The 17368-nt window shown below is 38.8% G+C and overlaps 1 protein-coding gene across 6 annotated transcripts in view; it reads left to right on the top strand.

Moving 5' to 3' along the window:
• Positions 1 to 17368, top strand: part of EML6 (EMAP like 6) — a 262431-nt gene that overhangs the window by 174636 nt on the left and 70427 nt on the right. For all 6 annotated transcript variants that reach the window (XR_004273049.1, XM_032292107.1, XM_032292109.1 and 3 more), the window contains 3 exons: positions 3709 to 3802; positions 14387 to 14487; positions 15884 to 16086. Coding sequence is in view for 5 of the 6 variants with exons in the window: in XM_032292107.1 (XP_032147998.1) it covers positions 3709 to 3802; positions 14387 to 14487; positions 15884 to 16086 (398 nt within the window). In the remaining variant the exon portion in view is untranslated. The remainder of the gene's footprint in view (positions 1 to 3708; positions 3803 to 14386; positions 14488 to 15883; positions 16087 to 17368) is intronic.

Below are 17368 nucleotides of genomic sequence, written 5' to 3'. Positions count from 1 at the left end.
AAGTGCTTCCACATGAATAGAAAACCAGATTAGAAATAGAAAAGGTCAACCACATAAATATTTTCTAGCCTAAATATCAACCATATAATTTTTTAAAGACCTTCGTGGAATAATACCAATTTCCATATGGGCACATCTAAGACTTAACTTGATTTCATTGTGTTCAGTAGAAAACCTATGCATTTTTGATGAGCTCTGAATAGAGGGGCCAACTTACAGTTATCTGAATAAAACCTTTATCCTTTACTGTTGACATTAAGTGCCTTCGAATTATTTCTGGACTGTGTCACAAACATCCATAATTCATGCTGTGACTGGAAAGATGTGACAGGACATTACCTAAGACTAAAAACATGGCTAAAAATAAAAAACTCCGACTAACTGGTCAGAGTAGATTTCCAAAGCTAAGGCCAAGGCTTACCTTACAGGGAAAGTGAAACTGAGAAAGGGTAAAAAGGTGTAGCCAATATTATTTCCAGACTGTGTGGTATATACAGCTCACACCCTCAGAACTTGGGGAAAAGTCACCATCGCAAAGAAGAGGCATGATTGTTGAGGCACCTCTGGGTTTGCACTGCTGCTTCCATTGCTCTCCACAAGCAGAATATCTTTTTTGTTGTAGGAAGTTAGTGTAATGGGATAAGCTGACAGGGTCTTGCAGAAATTCTCCTAAAATCAAAGCTCACCTCCTACCGCCCTCAAAAATCAGCTTACCGTTAGGTCTTCTTCAGATGAAGTAAAACTTTATTATTCTAAATGTATTGGTGCTTGCATTCCAAGAAAAACATATTATTGTAATATAGCTACACAGATTTCAAAAGAAAACATGAAATATAGTCAATGAATGCAACAAGAGACACTGAATATTTGTGCCGTGTTTTTGAAATGAATAATTAAATTTTTAAAAATTTGTTTATAATTCACACATAATTGCACATATTTATGGGGTAGAATGTGACATTTCAGTACAAGTATATATTGTGTAATGATATAATCAGAGTAGCCATCACATCCATCACCTCAAACATTATATTTTCTTTGTGGTGATAATATTTAAGATCTTTTAGCTGTTTTGAAATATACGATACATTAGCTATATTCACCTTAATATGTAATATAACACCAAAACTTATTCTTTCTAACTGTAACTTTGTACTCACTGACTCTTTAGTCATCATCAAAAAAAAATTTTTTTTTGAGTCAGGGTCTCACTCTGTTTCCCAGGCTGGAGTGTTACGGCTCACTGCAGCCTGGACCTCCTAAGCTCAGTGGATCCCCCCACGTCAGCCTTTTAAGTAGATGGGGCTACAGAGGCACACCACCATGGCTGGCTAATTTATTTGTGTTTTTTTTGTAGGCACTGGGTTTCCTCATGTTGCCCAGGCTGATCTCCAACTCCTGGGCTCAAGAGATTCACCTGCCTCAACCTCCCAAAGTGTTGGGATTCCAGATGTGAGCCACTGCGCCTGGCCAAATCTTTATACCTATTTAACATAGTACATTCTATTTCCATTTATGCCATCCATAGGCACATTCCATCTTTATCTTTCTCTTCATCATCAGTGTCACCAGTATCATCAATGTTCACTGAAAGCTTGATCAGTGTGAGGCTTACAAAGGAAATGTAAGATTATTATAAGCATAAAAGAGCTTATGATCTTAAAAAAAGAGAGAGAAATCACCAATAAAAATAAAATCAAATGCAGAGGCATACCAATGTAGAAACAACCAGACCATATCAAGAGATAGGGAAAAAGTAATGTTGGTAATAACAGGAAGACAATACCGGTTCCTTCTCCTAAATGCATAAGAAGGGCCCTCACCCAGTTCAAAGCATGGTGACATTTAAGCCTAAGAGGATATCATTTGTTGTGATTTGAAAGACATAGTCTGGTTATAATAATCACCTGGTGGTGATTTAGCTCTTAGGGAAAGTGTTAATGTCTTCGTCTGATACTACAGCCTAGTAGCTTGAAAAGGTCAGGTAACTTTCAAATTCCTGCCTCATACTTCGTAGTGGTGGAGGGTGGGGAGGATTTGGTGTGTAAAACAGACTTTTTCTTTCTCTAACTCTCCTTCATCCGGAAAAGGAGGAGGAGACAACCATTTCCAGTTGGTTGGAGGAGGGTCTCTTGCACAAGCAAGGGCCCTTGGACATTGGTTGGCATTTGAGATCGGGCTGCCAGATGTAGCCAACAAAATTATAGGAGGCTCAATTAAATTTGAATTTTAGGTAAATAATTTTTGTCATAAGTACATTCCATGCAAAATAAGAATAAATATGTAATATACATATAAATATTGCTTGGGAAGTACTTGTACTAAGAAATTAATTATTGCTTACTTGAAATTCCAGTTTATTCTATATTTTACCTGGCAACCCTAATTTGGGCCCTACTGCAGATCTGCCTTTGAAAATATCAGTTGAGACCTCTGAGTGGACGGGCAGACCTGGAAGAAGGAATTTATCACAGATCTGTGTTGCTTTGCCCTCATGACTGGCCCTTGGTAGTCAGAGAAGAGAGCTGATATATTGATGCAGGATGAGCTTGATCACTCATCTCCTAGCAACCGCACAGCTAGTGGAAGGGGGACTGCTGACCCACAGATGCGTCTGTGTTGAATCTAGCCCTGCAAGGAGGCAGCAAAGGAAAGGCTTACTGACTCTACCTCTTCTTTTATCTTGAAGGAAAAAGATAAATTAGCTGTTTTTATTTGAAATTTAATTGTACATTCACTATATTTTTAAAACAATTTGGGGGAAAATCACCTAAATGTCCAAATTATAGTAATCATGGATAATTATTATTCTCTTAGAGAAATAAATTGTCCTAGAAATGTAAAGGAGACAAGTGATGTGAAAACTAGACAATAAATAAGCAGCTATACATAGGGATTTAATCTATTCTTGCTACTTTTCTAAATAATTATAAGTAATATTTAATATTAAAGGAAAATGTTCATGATATAATAGATGAAAGATTAGATAATAGCCTGTTCAGTATGATTCTGGTTTTGTTTTTTCTAAGCACATTTATGTAAAGGCTGGTAGTATATATATCAAATGTAGGCCTAGAAATTTGGAAGATTTAAAAATTTTCTTCATATATTTTAAACTTACTATAACAATGGCACTATATTTAAAATAGGAAGCATAACATTTTTTAAATGTAAAATCATCTTTTGAAAGAGTTTTTGGAGTTCAATTTAGTTTCTATCATGTTCCTGACTTGGAGGGTTAACTGAGCCCAGTTTTTAGAGCTGAAAATGGACTTGGGGTCACAAAGCCAAGTGGCACTTCAAGTAAATGTCATGAGATTTGTTTGTCACAAAATAGGGAAAGTTTTTTTTATGGCTTACCTGAGAGTCTCCCTCTAGCCCTGTGTCTCAGAATGTCAGGTCTGCGATCCACTTCGGCAGCCCATTGTTAGGAAGCTTGACTCTTATTAGTCGTGCGTTTCATTCAGTGAGGTCCCTCAGCATGTGTTGCTTCTAATGTATTAAAACATGTTTATAGAGTACAGTGTGATGTTTCAGTACATGTATACATTGTATAATCAAGTCAGGGCAGCTATCACATCCATCACCTCAAACATTTACCAATTCATAAGGTCAATTTCTTAAGGTCAATTACTTATTCTTCTTTACAGTATATGAAATGTTTTGATTTTTCATGGAAGAAATTTTGACATTTGTGTTTTCATACAGCTGATGGAAAATGTCTGGTGTCGGTTGGTTTAGACGATTTTCACAGTATTGTATTTTGGGACTGGAAAAAGGGAGAAAAGATAGCCACAACAAGGTAAGAAGCTGCTGGGATCTTATGGCATCCTGCTGATATCATGGTTCAGTAAAGGTCAATAGTTTTCATTTTCTAGTAAGATTTTATCTTCAAACTCAGCTGAAATTCACATAGAAAGCTTAGCACCTGAGTGAAAAAATATTGCAATATTTCATGGTGCCAAATCTGACTTAGAGCAGGTAATGTTTGTTGCACTGAATCAGAAAATTCCTAAATCCTCTGCAGAGAGTCGTTCACCACTTCATTTTGAGTGATCTGTGTAATCTATATCAAAGCACTTCAGCAATAGAAAAGCAGCTTTTCTCAGGCTGGTGCCTTGCCCCTTGTTTTTCCTCTGTCTTAGCGTCTGGTGAAGGATTGTCATTGTCACCAGAGTCAGAAGCACCGTTGGTCATGAGTCTGCAGCATGCTGGAAAGGAAGCCCCACCGTGTGCATCTGCCACTTGCTCTCAAAGCAGGCAAATTGTTTCCCTAATCTCCCGTCTTATAAATAGACTTTTCGAGACCGACTGCTGTTTATAGACCACCTGTCCTCCTTTACCCCAGCCTTCCTGCCTGCTGAATCAGCGCTAAGTCTGAACATGACTTTCCACTCCTGCTTGCATTGAGCTCAGCTGTTTGCCCAACCCTGATCAGGGGTCAAAATAGTTGGCAGCCAAGGCCCGGCAATACAATTTGTTGCCCAGGCGTGTTGTCACTGTACCTCCCTGCTCGTTCTTCCCTGCATTCATGATGTCCTTTCTATCTTGCAATATAAAATCGTTTTGAAGTTAATGGCCTTGAACCCCAATATTCACTTTTTAAATTAATATTTTCCTCTACAATATTAAATAGAAAAAAAAGTTTTGTGGCAATTTAATGAATGAAGATTTATAAACTGCTAGAGACCAGGAGGAGCAGCAGATGGAGGCTTGAGGACTCCAGCTGACCATCTTAGGAAAAAAAGAGAAGCTTTTCTGATGACTGCTGTTGAGATGGAATTCTTGGAAACAAATGGCAGCTCATTAATCTCCCTGCTCAAGTGGTTTTTCTTTCGGTCTGTCTTTCTAGTGTGAGGTACTACTCCCTTCTAGTACTCAGATTCAGCTTCGCATCAGAACTGTTTCCCTACTAGACTAAAATACAGAATTCAAGTTTAATATTTCTGATAACATACCATCTGCCTTTACAGATAATTTCAGGGAAAGCACATTTCTGCATTTCAAAAGCAATAGAAATGCAATTTTTCTGCTAGAAAACCCTTTAGCTGTGGGTGGCTCACCAGTTTTATGCCAGAAACATTAATAGAAATGGAAGAAAGAAATAATATTAAAAAGTATATATTTTATGTACTTGGTGGATAGTGTTACTACTTCTATTTAATTAACACAATGCTGACTTAACACCATTATGTTAATAACACAATTTATATTTGGAATTACTCCCAAGCCTCATGACATTCCCAAAACAGAATATCTGCAGAAGCAACCAGGAGAGCATTTTGGATTGACATTATCCAGTGCTGTTTCCAAGGAGGAATATCAAGGATTATTAAAGTTCTTTGGAAGAATACTAGAGTTTACAATAAGTAAAAAGCTACATAAATATCTATTTGTGTAATATTAACAATGATATGTATTCAAATAAATACATAAGAAATTAGACAAATAAAACTTCTACTTGTTGCCTTAAGTTAGAGTGCTTAAGTATATAGAAACTTTTAAAAACCGGAGGCCGGACATGGTGGCTCACGTCTGTAATCCCAGCACTTTGGGAGGCCGAGGCAGGCAGATCATGAGGTCAAGAGATCGAGACCATCCTGGCCAACATGGTGAAACGCTGTCTCTACTAAAAATACAAAAATTAGCCAGGTGTGGTGGCGGGCACCTGTAATCCCTGCTACTTGGGAGGCTGAGGCAGGAGAATTGGTTGAACCAGGGAGGCAGAGGTTGCAGTGAGCTGAGATCGCGCCACTGCACTCTAACCAGGCAACAGAGCAAGACTCTGTCTCAAAAAAAAAAAAAAAAAAAAAAGGGGCATGAAAAAGAAGTGACAAAGAAGTAATCCTTAACAGAATGGTACCTTGCTTTTTCAGGGTCATCTAAGCTCCCAAGAGGGCCTAATTCACAGAGAAGCTGATTCGGTCCTACCCCTCACTTTGCACTTTTGTGTCTCGATCACTGCCAGCCGCATTTATAGAGCAAGGCTGAACAATAAACCTGCTTCTGGCTCGCTGTGCTGTTTTGGCAAGAGTTATTGTTCTCCAGCACTCATTGCCCAGGAGGTGAATTTTCCCCAAAGAGGAGGTGCATGGTCAGTAGCTGTAGTGGCATTGCCAGCTGTGCTGCTGGTGGCCATGCTGATGTGTGCCACCTGCACAACATGGCTCTCAAAAGTTGCTCCTCCCCCGATTTGTGAGAATATTTTAAATGAACCTACTCTTAGCAGCTCACAGAAACCAGAGAAATTTAGAATTGGACCATAGAGATCTTATTTACAAGATACGATTCTCTAGATTTTGTTGACAAGAGCTCGATGAGACTGGATCCAATCTATTTGAACAATTTCCCTGCATCTTTGTTAATTTTCGTGAGTGATATTGGTTACCTTCATTACAAATTAATTTTTCATTTTTTTTTCCTAAAGATCATTCCAATTTTAGCCTAATATACAAGTAGCCCATTTAAGAACCAAAACTGATTCCTTACGGGAGTAGTTACATGACCTAACATCACTGTAAATCAGGGCAAAATAATGCGACAGCTAATCAGGTATGTCTGTACTCCTTTATTCGGACTTGTGTTTCTCTGACTAGGGGTAATGTGACTAGGGGAACAATGACTACTTACAGACACGGTTCATTTCAGAATTTGAACAGGAGGGATCTTAGACAAAAAAGAATTATCAACAAGAATACTTCCAGTGCTAATCAAGTAGTTTTCCTGCTATAAAGCTTAGGGTGAAACTGTAGGCTCGCATGTAGCAGGTGTATCGAACTTCAAGTAAGCACTTCTGTATTAGCTTCGTCACTTGATCTGTTTCAGGTCCCTACCCTACATACATTTCATGGCTATGATAGAACCTCCCACATACCATCTAGGCCCCTTTTCTTTTTCACTTGCTTTTTAAAAATAACACTTATTTCTTCCTCTGTTTTACAAATAATATATGATCATTATAGAAAAATTAGAAAGCAGAGAAAAGCACTAAGAAAACCATCTTTAATTCCACTACCCAGATGTAGCCATGGTTGACATTTTAGCATACATCTTTTAGTATATATTTTTCTATTATTTGTATTCACTTTTATTTATATGTTGGGTATTGTACATATGCTCTAGAACTGGCTTTTTTTTACTCACTAATACGTCATCTCACTGTGTGCTAATTTGTTACCTGTCTTCTATATTATACTATATTTTGAGCCAGTTTAAATTTTTTTTGGAGATAGAATATATAGCAAACATTCATCAGTCTTCCTGCTAAAGGCTACTGCCACAGAAAGGGAAGAACAAAATCACACACAGGACTGGGCCTCTGTGCAAACACAGGAGTTCTGAATGGACATTATGGTCACCCAATGTGCAGTTGCCCTTGGCCTCTAAAAGAGGCTCCTTCCTATGTGCTTGCTGATAGGGTTTATGTGACCCTATGTGGTGAATTGCCTGTGAAGGGGGCGTGAGAAATCGTCCGGTATTAGGACGGCAGCACAGTGTCTGAGTTCTTATTCTCTCCATCTAAGATCTGACAAACTTTGCATTTTGTTTTGCTTACACATACACACATGCACGTGCACACACACTTACCTGGAACTTCCCTACAAATTTAACACGTGTGCAAGAGAAAAATGACAGATGTATGCAGTGTGTTCTTTATTTAGATATTGACGTTAGCTAAACATTTACATGCCACTGTTAGCCACTTTATAACTAGCTACAACAGAAATGACATTGGTGTTTTTGTGATGTAGAGTAGGACAACAAAAACTCTCGCCCAAACTCAAAGTGCTTTTTCTGTTTTCTCACTCAACAACAATTGACACAGAAGACTTCTGTGACCAAACTTGTGGGGATTTCTCCCCACGAACAAGCAAGCAATTCTGTGACAGATATCAGCTGAGTATTTTCTTTAATTCCGTTCTATCCCGACTCTGTCTACCTGGAGATAGCCTCAGATCCCACAAGTTGAGGGCTCAGTTTCTGAGACTGTGCCCCTCATCCGATCTCCTTGTGTTCAGCTATTCAGAAGTTCTCCAAACCCTGTCCTTTGGGGTTTTTATGGAGGCTTCGTTACATAGGCGTGATTGATTTACTGACCATGGGTGAGCCGCTTAACCTTTGATCCCTCTCCCTTCCCTGAGGGTCAGGGATGGGGCTGCAGTCCCAGCCCTCTATTACTGCTTTGGTCTTTCTGGTGATCAGCTGCCATCCTGAAGCTATCTCTAGGCTGCAACCATCAGTCAATTATGAGCATACAAGAAGACCTAACTGGAGATTCGGAGGATTTTAAGAGTTGCATGCCAGAAAATGGAGGGGGAGAATCGAAGACCACATATGTATTTTGTAATATCACAGTGGCACTAAGAAATTAGGTGGGAACTGAAGAGTTCTCTCAAAAAAGGTTTTTATAAATATTTGACATTGTGTAGATACGTGGAAGCAAAGCAATCTTTTATCTCTAGGAATTGAAATTTGCTATATCTGTTATTTTCATTTTGGTTTTCTCTAGCTTCTCTGAAGTATATATTAATGATTTTGAATCTAGGGGGATTTTCCTCCAATCAAGAAATCATTGGACTGGGCATGGTGGCTCATGCCTATAATCCCAGCACTTTGGGAGGCCGAGGCGGGTGAATCATGAGGTCAGAAGTTCGAGACCAACATGGTGAAACCCCATCTCTACTAAAAATACAAAAAATTAGCCAGATATGGTGGTGCACGCCTGTAATTCCAGCTACTCAGGAGGCTGAGACATGAGAGTTGCTTGATCCCACGAGGTGGAGGTTGCAGTGAGCCGAGATCTTGCCACTGGACTCCAGCCTGGCCAAGAAGAATGAAACTCCATCTCCAAAAAAAAAAAAAACCATGATTGGATGTTTAATGTCTTTTATGGTTATTTGGTTCATTTCTTCTCAGTGTTAAACACATTTTGTATTTAGCCCTTTTTCTCCCCTAATTGTTTAACAGTGTGTCCAGTGATGTGTCCTGCCTCTAATGTCCATGTTCACTTTCGATTTTCAAAGAGTCAGAGCCTCAAAGTTCTGTCTTTTCACTGCCTGTCATCATAGGGTGTACATTCATGTAGCCATAACGGATCAAGAGACACCCTAGTCTTTTAACTTGTTATTGTGGAAAATTTCAAAGTTACCCAAAAGTAAACTAGCCATAACAAACGCTCTGTACCCATCACCCAGTTGCAACAATGATCAACATCCTACACTTTGCACAAATCTTTCCTCCTCCCATTTTAACTTTTTTTTTTCCTTGAGATGGAATCCCATCCTGTCACCCAGGCTGGAGTGCAGTGGCACAATCTCAGCTCAGGGCAACCTCCGCCTTCCAGGTTCAAGCAATTCTCCTGCCTCAGCCTCTCAAGTAGCTGGGATTACAGGTGCCTACCACTCTGCCTGGCTAATTTTTGTATTTTTAGTAGAGATGGGGGTTTCACCATGTTGGCCACACTGGTCTTGAACTCCTGACCTCAGGTGATCCACCTGCCTCGGCCTCCCAAAGTGCTGGATTATAGGTGTGAGCCACCACACCCAACCTCTTTCTTTCATCTGTTATCCAACTTCATCTTTTATATTTAGATCTGGTGAGAATGGAACATGGTGCAGCCACTTGGAAAACATTAGTCAGTGCCTCAAAATGTTAAACCCAGGGCTTCAACTCCTCCACATTCTGGCCAACACTTGTTATTGTTTGTCATTTTTATTATAGCCACCTTATGAGAAGTGATATCTCATTATGGTTTTCCTAATAGCTAATGATGTTGAGCATGTTTTCATGTGTTGACTGGGTATATTTTCTTTGCAGAATGTCTGTTTAAATACACCATCCAATTTTAATAGAGTTATTTGTCTTTTTATAGTTTTAATATATTTTGAATACAGGTCCCTTATCAGATATATGATTTGCAAATATTTTCTCCCATGTTCAGTTTTTTTTAGGCAGGAATACTTTATAGGTACTTCCTGTCACATCAGAAAAGATAAAATCAGTGGTATACCAGAGAGTAGGGGGGCAGTAGGAATGGTTCTTCCCAGGTGCAAGCAATAGGGGTATTTTATCTGTAGAGAATTTTAAAATAACAACTAAAGGCCAGACTTTTTATTCTTTCCATTAGCTGGCAATTCTAAGCAATGTTAGTGACGGAATTCCTTCCTGCCAGGGTGGACCACTTCCCCAGCACCACACTGGTGTACGCTACTGCCCAAAATGTCTAGTTGTCCTGCTGTCAGTAATACTCAGCTCAGTTGGTGGTTTCTGGGCCTGATCCTTTCATTGTGCAGCTCCCAATCAACACATTTTCTAATGGTTGTAGTATCAACTGACAACCTTGGGCTAAACTGGTTACTTACTTTGGGGTTGAAAGTGGCAGTTTTCTAAATTTATCATTCATCATATTAGCTAGAATTATTAATAAGAATTTTCCCTCGCGAACTGTTTGGTTTCTCTGATATACAATTCTCATAGGAAGTGATTCTTTAAGTGTTAGGGTTGTTTGTTAGGTTTTTGTCTATAACTTGTTGATTTTTTTTCCCCCAGTTTGTCATTCATCCTTTGAGTTTGCTATGGTGTTTTTCATCAAGCAAAAGGTTTCTATTTTTACCTGGTTAAATTCATTAATCTTTTATTGCTTTAAGATTTTCATATTTAGAAAAATACTGCCGATTTTCACATTAAAAAGAAATCGCATAGATGCTTTTACATTTAGGTCTCTAAATAACTTAGAATCTATCCTAGTATCTGAGGAACAAGTCCAACTTTGTTTTTTCCATGTAACTACCAAGGTGTTCCAAACAGCATTTATTTTTTTCTCATTTTAAATAGATTTTATATTTTAAAACCGTTTCAGGTTGACAGGAAAACTGAGCAGAAAGTGCAGAGAGTTCCGATTACCTCCTACCTCCTTATATGCACAGCCTCCCCCACTGTCACCATCCTGTGCCAGAGTGGTCCATTTGTTACAATTCATGAACCTACCTTGACACATCATTATCACCCAAAAATCCACAGTTTATATTAGCATTCACTCTCAGTGTTGTACACCCTACGAGCTTTGACAAAAGTATTTGACACATACCTATCAAGATAGTGTTACCAAGCTAGCAATGGGCTTGCAGCCCAAAAAGCATAGATGCCAATACTATGCCACCAGCTTTTGAGAAAAGACTTTATTGCAGTTTGACAGGCAAGGAGACAGGAGGCAATGCTCAAATATCTCTCTCTCTTTAGCTGGGGGCTGGGGCAGGTTTTATAGGTGGAGAGTAATGAGGCATGATCTGATTGGCTCTTGTAATGTGGTGTTGCGGGGAGACATGATATGACTGGATCGTGCCATGAGATGTGTAGTTCTTAATGTGGTCCCTGTTACTTGGTCTAAGCACTTAGGTTGCACCCATGGTTGCATGCTTGGTTCATCTGGGCATGATCAGGTTATATAACTGGCAACTTGGGTTCCAGATAACTGAAAAACAACTCACCATCGTATTATATAAAGTTGAACCTGATTGGACTGGTTCTGCAGTTACAACAGTATACTCAGAAGAGTTTCACTGCTCTAAAAGTTCATTGTGTTCTGCCTTTTTATCCCTTCACCCCTCCTTCCCTTCCCTGTATACTGTGGAAACCACTTTTTTTCTTGTTTTTTTGAGATGAAGTCTTGCTCTGTCACCAGGCTGGCGTGCAGTGACATGATCCCAGCTCACTGCAACCTCTGCCTCCCAGGTTCAAGAGATTCTCCTGCCTCAGCCTCCGAGTAGCTGGGACCACAGGCATTCGCCACCCCTCCACCCCGACTAATTTTCATATTTTTTAGTAGAAACCGGGTTTTACCGCATTGGCCAGGATGGCCTCGATCTCTTCACCTCGTGATCCGCCCGCCTTGACCTCCCAATGTGCTGGGATTACAGGAATGAGCCACTGTGCCTGGCCTAATTTTTTGCTGTCTTCATAGTTTTATCTTTTCCAGAATGTCGTATAATTGGAACCTTATAATACGTAGTCTTTTCTGATTGGCAGCTTTTACTTAATGATACATATTTCCATTTCCTCCATGTCTTTTCATGATATGGTAGTTCATTTCCTTTTAGCACTGAATAATCTCTATTGTCTGGATGTACCCCAGTTTGTTTACCCATTCACCTGCTAAAGGACATCTGTGTTGCTTCCAAGCTTTGACAATTATGGATAAAGGTGCTGTAAATATCCACGTGCAGGTTTTTGTGCAGACATAAGTTTTCAACTAATTTAGGCAAGTATCAAGCAATGCAATTGCTGGTTGTATGGTAAGAATATGTTTAGTTTTGTGAGAAACTGCCAAACTGCCTTCCAAAATAGCTGTACCATTTTGCGTTCCCACCGGCAATTAGCAAGAGTTCTTACCACTCCACAGACTAGCCAGCATTTGGCGTCTGACACCATTTTTTTTTTAAAGTTCATCTTTCCCACTATTGCTAAGAGACCTTGTCTTTGTTATACACCACATTTTTATATTAATTTGTGTCTATTTCAAGATTATCTGTTTGCCATTAGTTTGTCAGTCAACTCATACACATGTTCTATACTGTTTTAATTATGGAGCCTTTATAGATTGTTTTAATATCTAGGAGAGCTACTCTTTGTACTCTGCTTTTCTGTTTCCATTTTCCTGGTCATTCCTGCTGGCTTATTCTTCCATTAGAACTTTAAAATCAAGATTTCTAACTCCAGATTAAGCACACACACCCCCCATGGTCTTTTTATTGGAACTAAGTTGAATTTTTAAACTAAGGTGTAACTGCTGTCTTTAGGGTTGAGTTTTTCTTTCCAAGAACATGGGTTATAGTTCTGTTTCTTAAAGTCTACCTTTTTAATCTTACAGCTCGGGCCTTTTTTCTCTTTTCACTTTTATATGTTGTATATATCTTGTTGAGTTTATGCCTTGTTATTAGAGACCTCTCCTCCATTATATTTTTCAAGCGGTCATTGTATATATGAAGGTTATTGATTTGGTATTTAATTTTAATATTGCAGCTTTACTAAAATGTCTTATTTGTAGTCATTTTAAAATTATTTCCTTTTGAATTTTCTAGACATATATTATTTGCAAATAGGAATAGTTTTAGCTCTTCCCTTCCAGCTCTTCTGCCTTTTAACATCTTATCTAACTGCGTTAGTTTATATGTTGAATACAATGTTAAAAGGTAGTGGTAATTGTCCTGACTCTCTTGGGAACGTCATTAAGAATCTTTTGAGTGTGCACACGCAAACATCAAGAATAAGCTGCTATTTCAGCATGCTCTGTTTTTAAAGAAAGGATAATGACACATAGCATGTGCAGAGAGCCAGCCTGTATATAGCTAGCTTGAACAAATCTGGGTTTGTCAATGACAGAAAGAACAGGGAAATATAAATTAAAGGACAAGTCTGAAGCATCCTTTTAATTTCTACTGTATTGGGTGTTGAGTGCTTTATTTTTTAAATCATGGGTGTTAGATTTTTGTCAAATACCCTTTTAGCATCTGAAAATACTAATATGATTTTTCTCTTTACATCTGTGGATGTGATCAGTTGTATTGTTTGATTTCTTAATATTAAGCCACCCTTGTGTTTGGTCCTAATATATTATTTTTAATAAACTTTCAGATTCTGTTTGCTAATATTTAAGATGTTTGTATCTGTATTCATAAAGCAGACTGGTCATGTTATTTTTGTTAATTACTTTTTTTGCATTATTAAAATTATGTCCTAATATATCAAAGACCATCAAATAGCCCCTTTCGTGCTGTGAGATGTCATGTCTACAGCCTAAGTCCACAATTAGCCTTTACATTTATATTTGTCCTTCTGCACCTTGGGTTATAAATGTATATCTCTGAAAGTGCAGCATCCCAAAGTGCCTCAAATCAATAGATGATATCCTTTCTCTTTCCACAGCTGTGTGTCCAGGGCTTCAGCTTCTAACAATACGTTTCCAGCTGAAAATCCATTTAACCCAGAGCAGTGCTTTCCACGGCAGGAGTGGTTCATGTGAAGCTTTTCATTAATACTATCTCTGTCCTCCTGCACAAATCTCTACATCCCCAGACTTATTTGCAACCCCACGATGGTGGCATTCATTTTATCTCGTGGAGACATCATGATGTTTTAAATATTTCTTTATTTTAAGTATAAGTAAATAAACTTTGATAGCAATATTAGGTTAAGAAGAAAGGGTTCAAACATGCGAAGAAAAGCCAAGGCTCGTTATTTTAATGTGGACACCTGTGTGTATTTTAAACCATTTTCTAATTTAGTTGTCCTGTTAGATGTGCTTAAAGTTAGACCAACTGCATGCTTTTAATAAAACTCTGTTATTGCTTCCATCCAAACTGGAATTTTTTTTCCTATTTGTTTCTTACAGAGGACATAAAGATAAGATATTTGTGGTAAAGTGTAACCCACACCACGTCGACAAACTGGTTACCGTTGGGATAAAGCACATCAAATTCTGGCAACAAGCAGGTACTGTTGTTTGGGTTTATCATTTATGTGATTGAGAGCTTTACCCCAGCTGGAAAGAAAAACAAAACTGTCGCTACTACCTGGCTTGTGTCTGCAATCTAAAATAAAACAGTGCCTAACAAAAAAATTCTCTCCCAAATTCACTTAGAATGCTTTGAAGCTTAGAACACTATGTGACGCTATGCATATTCATCAATACCTAGAAAGCTTTGGAAAATGTTCTGCTGCAAAAATAATCATTTTCATATTTAGTCATCTGTTCCGAAAGCAGTAATTATGTTAGACTACTGCACAGGAAATAATCATTTTGGTTGAGTGAATAAAATTTTATCTATTTGGAGGATTCCTTTATTACTGAATTTAGACCTGAATTAAACCCTGAGTCTGCCCACAATAGGTGGTCCAGTAAATATTGGTGGATTTAATGTTGATAACATTGATGAGTAAATAAGCATGAGGAAACATAGAGGATATCTTATTCTTCACACTAATAAGCCAGACTTAATACAATTGAATCTGAATTCTTCGTATCAGCTTTGGTACCAAGCCCAATCTTCTTATGCACAAAATGTGAATAAGGTTCTGCTCCAGTGCATTTTGCTTTTAAAAGAGGGTAATGCCACCCAATATGCCTGGAGAGCCAGCCTGTGCATGGTTGTTTTGAATAAAGCTGAGTTTCTCAGTGACAGGGAGTGTGGGGACATATGAATGTGTAAGGGACAAATCTAATGGCTTGTCCCATGTACTACCTTTTCCTACACAATAATACATTTTTCTCACCCCAAATTTGCTGTGATAAATAAGCAGAGCACATATGACATGCTTATATTTACAGTCAGCACCATTCCATCGTTTTTGGTCAGCATTCATGAAGACTTTACTTGCTCCTCCAGGTACTTAGTCATGCTTTCTCTTGGCTGACACAGAACTTGTGCTGAGCCTCGGTTAGATGCATGTCTTGGACTGAGATGCGTATTGAGCCCTCTCTCTAGCTAGACTATGAGTTCATTGAATACAGGAACCCTCTTTTCATCTTCATATTCTAGCAGTGAGTGCAGTGCCTACCACATGTAGGGATTCAGTAAACACTGAGTTAATGAATGAGACAGGAGAACTACTTGAATCTGGGAGGCCGAGGTTGCAGTGAGCAGAGATCACGCCACTGCACTCCAGCCCAGGCGACGGTGTGAGACTCTGTCTCAAAAAAAAAAAAAAAAAAAATGAATGAGAAATACTCTTACAATATTTTTGTTTGTGATGTTCTCTGCCACTTTTAGACATCTTTATGTATAAACACAATGAAGACACACCAGGTTTCTCATGGAAGTAGTCATTCTACATGGCCATAGGAAGTGTCAGATGTTTTAAAGAAATAACTATTCTTGGTCCACTCTAGGTGGGGGCTTCACTTCTAAAAGAGGAACTTTTGGAAGTGTTGGAAAATTGGAAACAATGATGTGTGTTTCTTATGGGCGAATGGAAGATTTAGTGTTCTCAGGAGCAGCTACTGGAGATATTTTCATTTGGAGAGACATTCTGCTACTGAAGACGGTGAAAGCTCATGATGGGCCTGTGTTTGCTATGTATGCGTTGGATAAGGTATGGCCTGCTTTTCAGCATTCATTTTCCTCATCAGCCTTCTAAAATTGTAAGGTAGTCTTAAGGCCCACCGAGAGGATGCCTGTACCTAAAACAGGCATGTCTGAATTAGGAAATAGTTGTCATGAAGCTCAGTCAAGAGACAATAGGGAGGAAAGCAAAGATACTTTTATAATTTCATTTATAGTTGTTTATATGCAACTTCTCTCCACTTTTTCCACACATGCTCTTCCTGGCTCTCACTCATAAAAGAGTCCCTTAAGAAGTGCCGGGATAAATGTGGACACTCAGCAGTAGAATAGTCCTGATAAATATTTCAGCATTGTCTTCCTCCTTGGTAACACAATGGGCAGAGACCGGGAAGTACCAAGCAGACATTATTGTTCCAGACATCCATTTGCTATGACAGAAATTTACATCCCTAACCAGCTTGCTCCTGTGTGGAAAGGCTCAGCTTTAACAAGAATGGCAGAGTGAAGACTGTTCACTCAAGCTTGTCATCACTGCCCTGGTCTGTCTGCTTGCCTTGCAGTGTTCCTTTACAAAGGTTACATTTACCTTCTGTCTTAGTCTGTTTCTGCAGCTGTAACAGAATTTCGGAGAATAGGTGCTTTATAATGCTTTATAATGAACAGCAGTTTATTGGCTTTCAGTTCTGGAGGCTGGGAAGTCCAAGACTGAGGGGCTGCAACAGGAAAGGTCCTTCTTGCTGTGTTACCCAATGGCTGAAGGCCCAATAAGAGTGGAAGGAGCCACATTCACCCTTTTATAATGAACCCACTCTTACAATAACAGCATTAATCTGCTTATGAGGGCAGACTCCTATTGCCTAGTCACCTCTGAAACCTCCCACATCTAAATACTGTTACACTGGCAATTAAATTCCAACATGAGTTTTGGAGGGGACTAACATTTAAACTGCAGCACCTTCAGTGTTTTAAAATACGTTCTTCAATCAACTTGCCGACAAATACCTGCTTCTTTTCAGTTACTTCCAGTTTGCTGATGGTACCACCTCACCTATGCCCTGTGACCTCCCGTTTAAGCCACTTACTACTCCTAACCCAAGCCTCATTTTTCATTTTCCTGTCCTTAGGCAAATGTGTTGGTTCTATCGCAAAAGTAGTTCTTGTTAGATGTGCAACGATAATGGTTATTTTAGTGGCTAAGCTGTTTTTTACCAGCAAATATGTTTTTGGTTAAACTGCAAGTATTAGAAAAGATTAAAGAAGTGTAAAGAATTTCTGTAGCCCCAGAAGTGAATATGGTATAACTTGTTTAA

Source organism: Sapajus apella, unplaced genomic scaffold (assembly GCF_009761245.1).
Source record: "Sapajus apella isolate SASKATOON/1434 unplaced genomic scaffold, GSC_monkey_1.0 scaffold26, whole genome shotgun sequence".
In the NCBI taxonomy this organism is placed as follows: Eukaryota; Metazoa; Chordata; class Mammalia; order Primates; family Cebidae; genus Sapajus; species Sapajus apella.
This window is presented reverse-complemented; position numbering and strand designations above follow the sequence as displayed.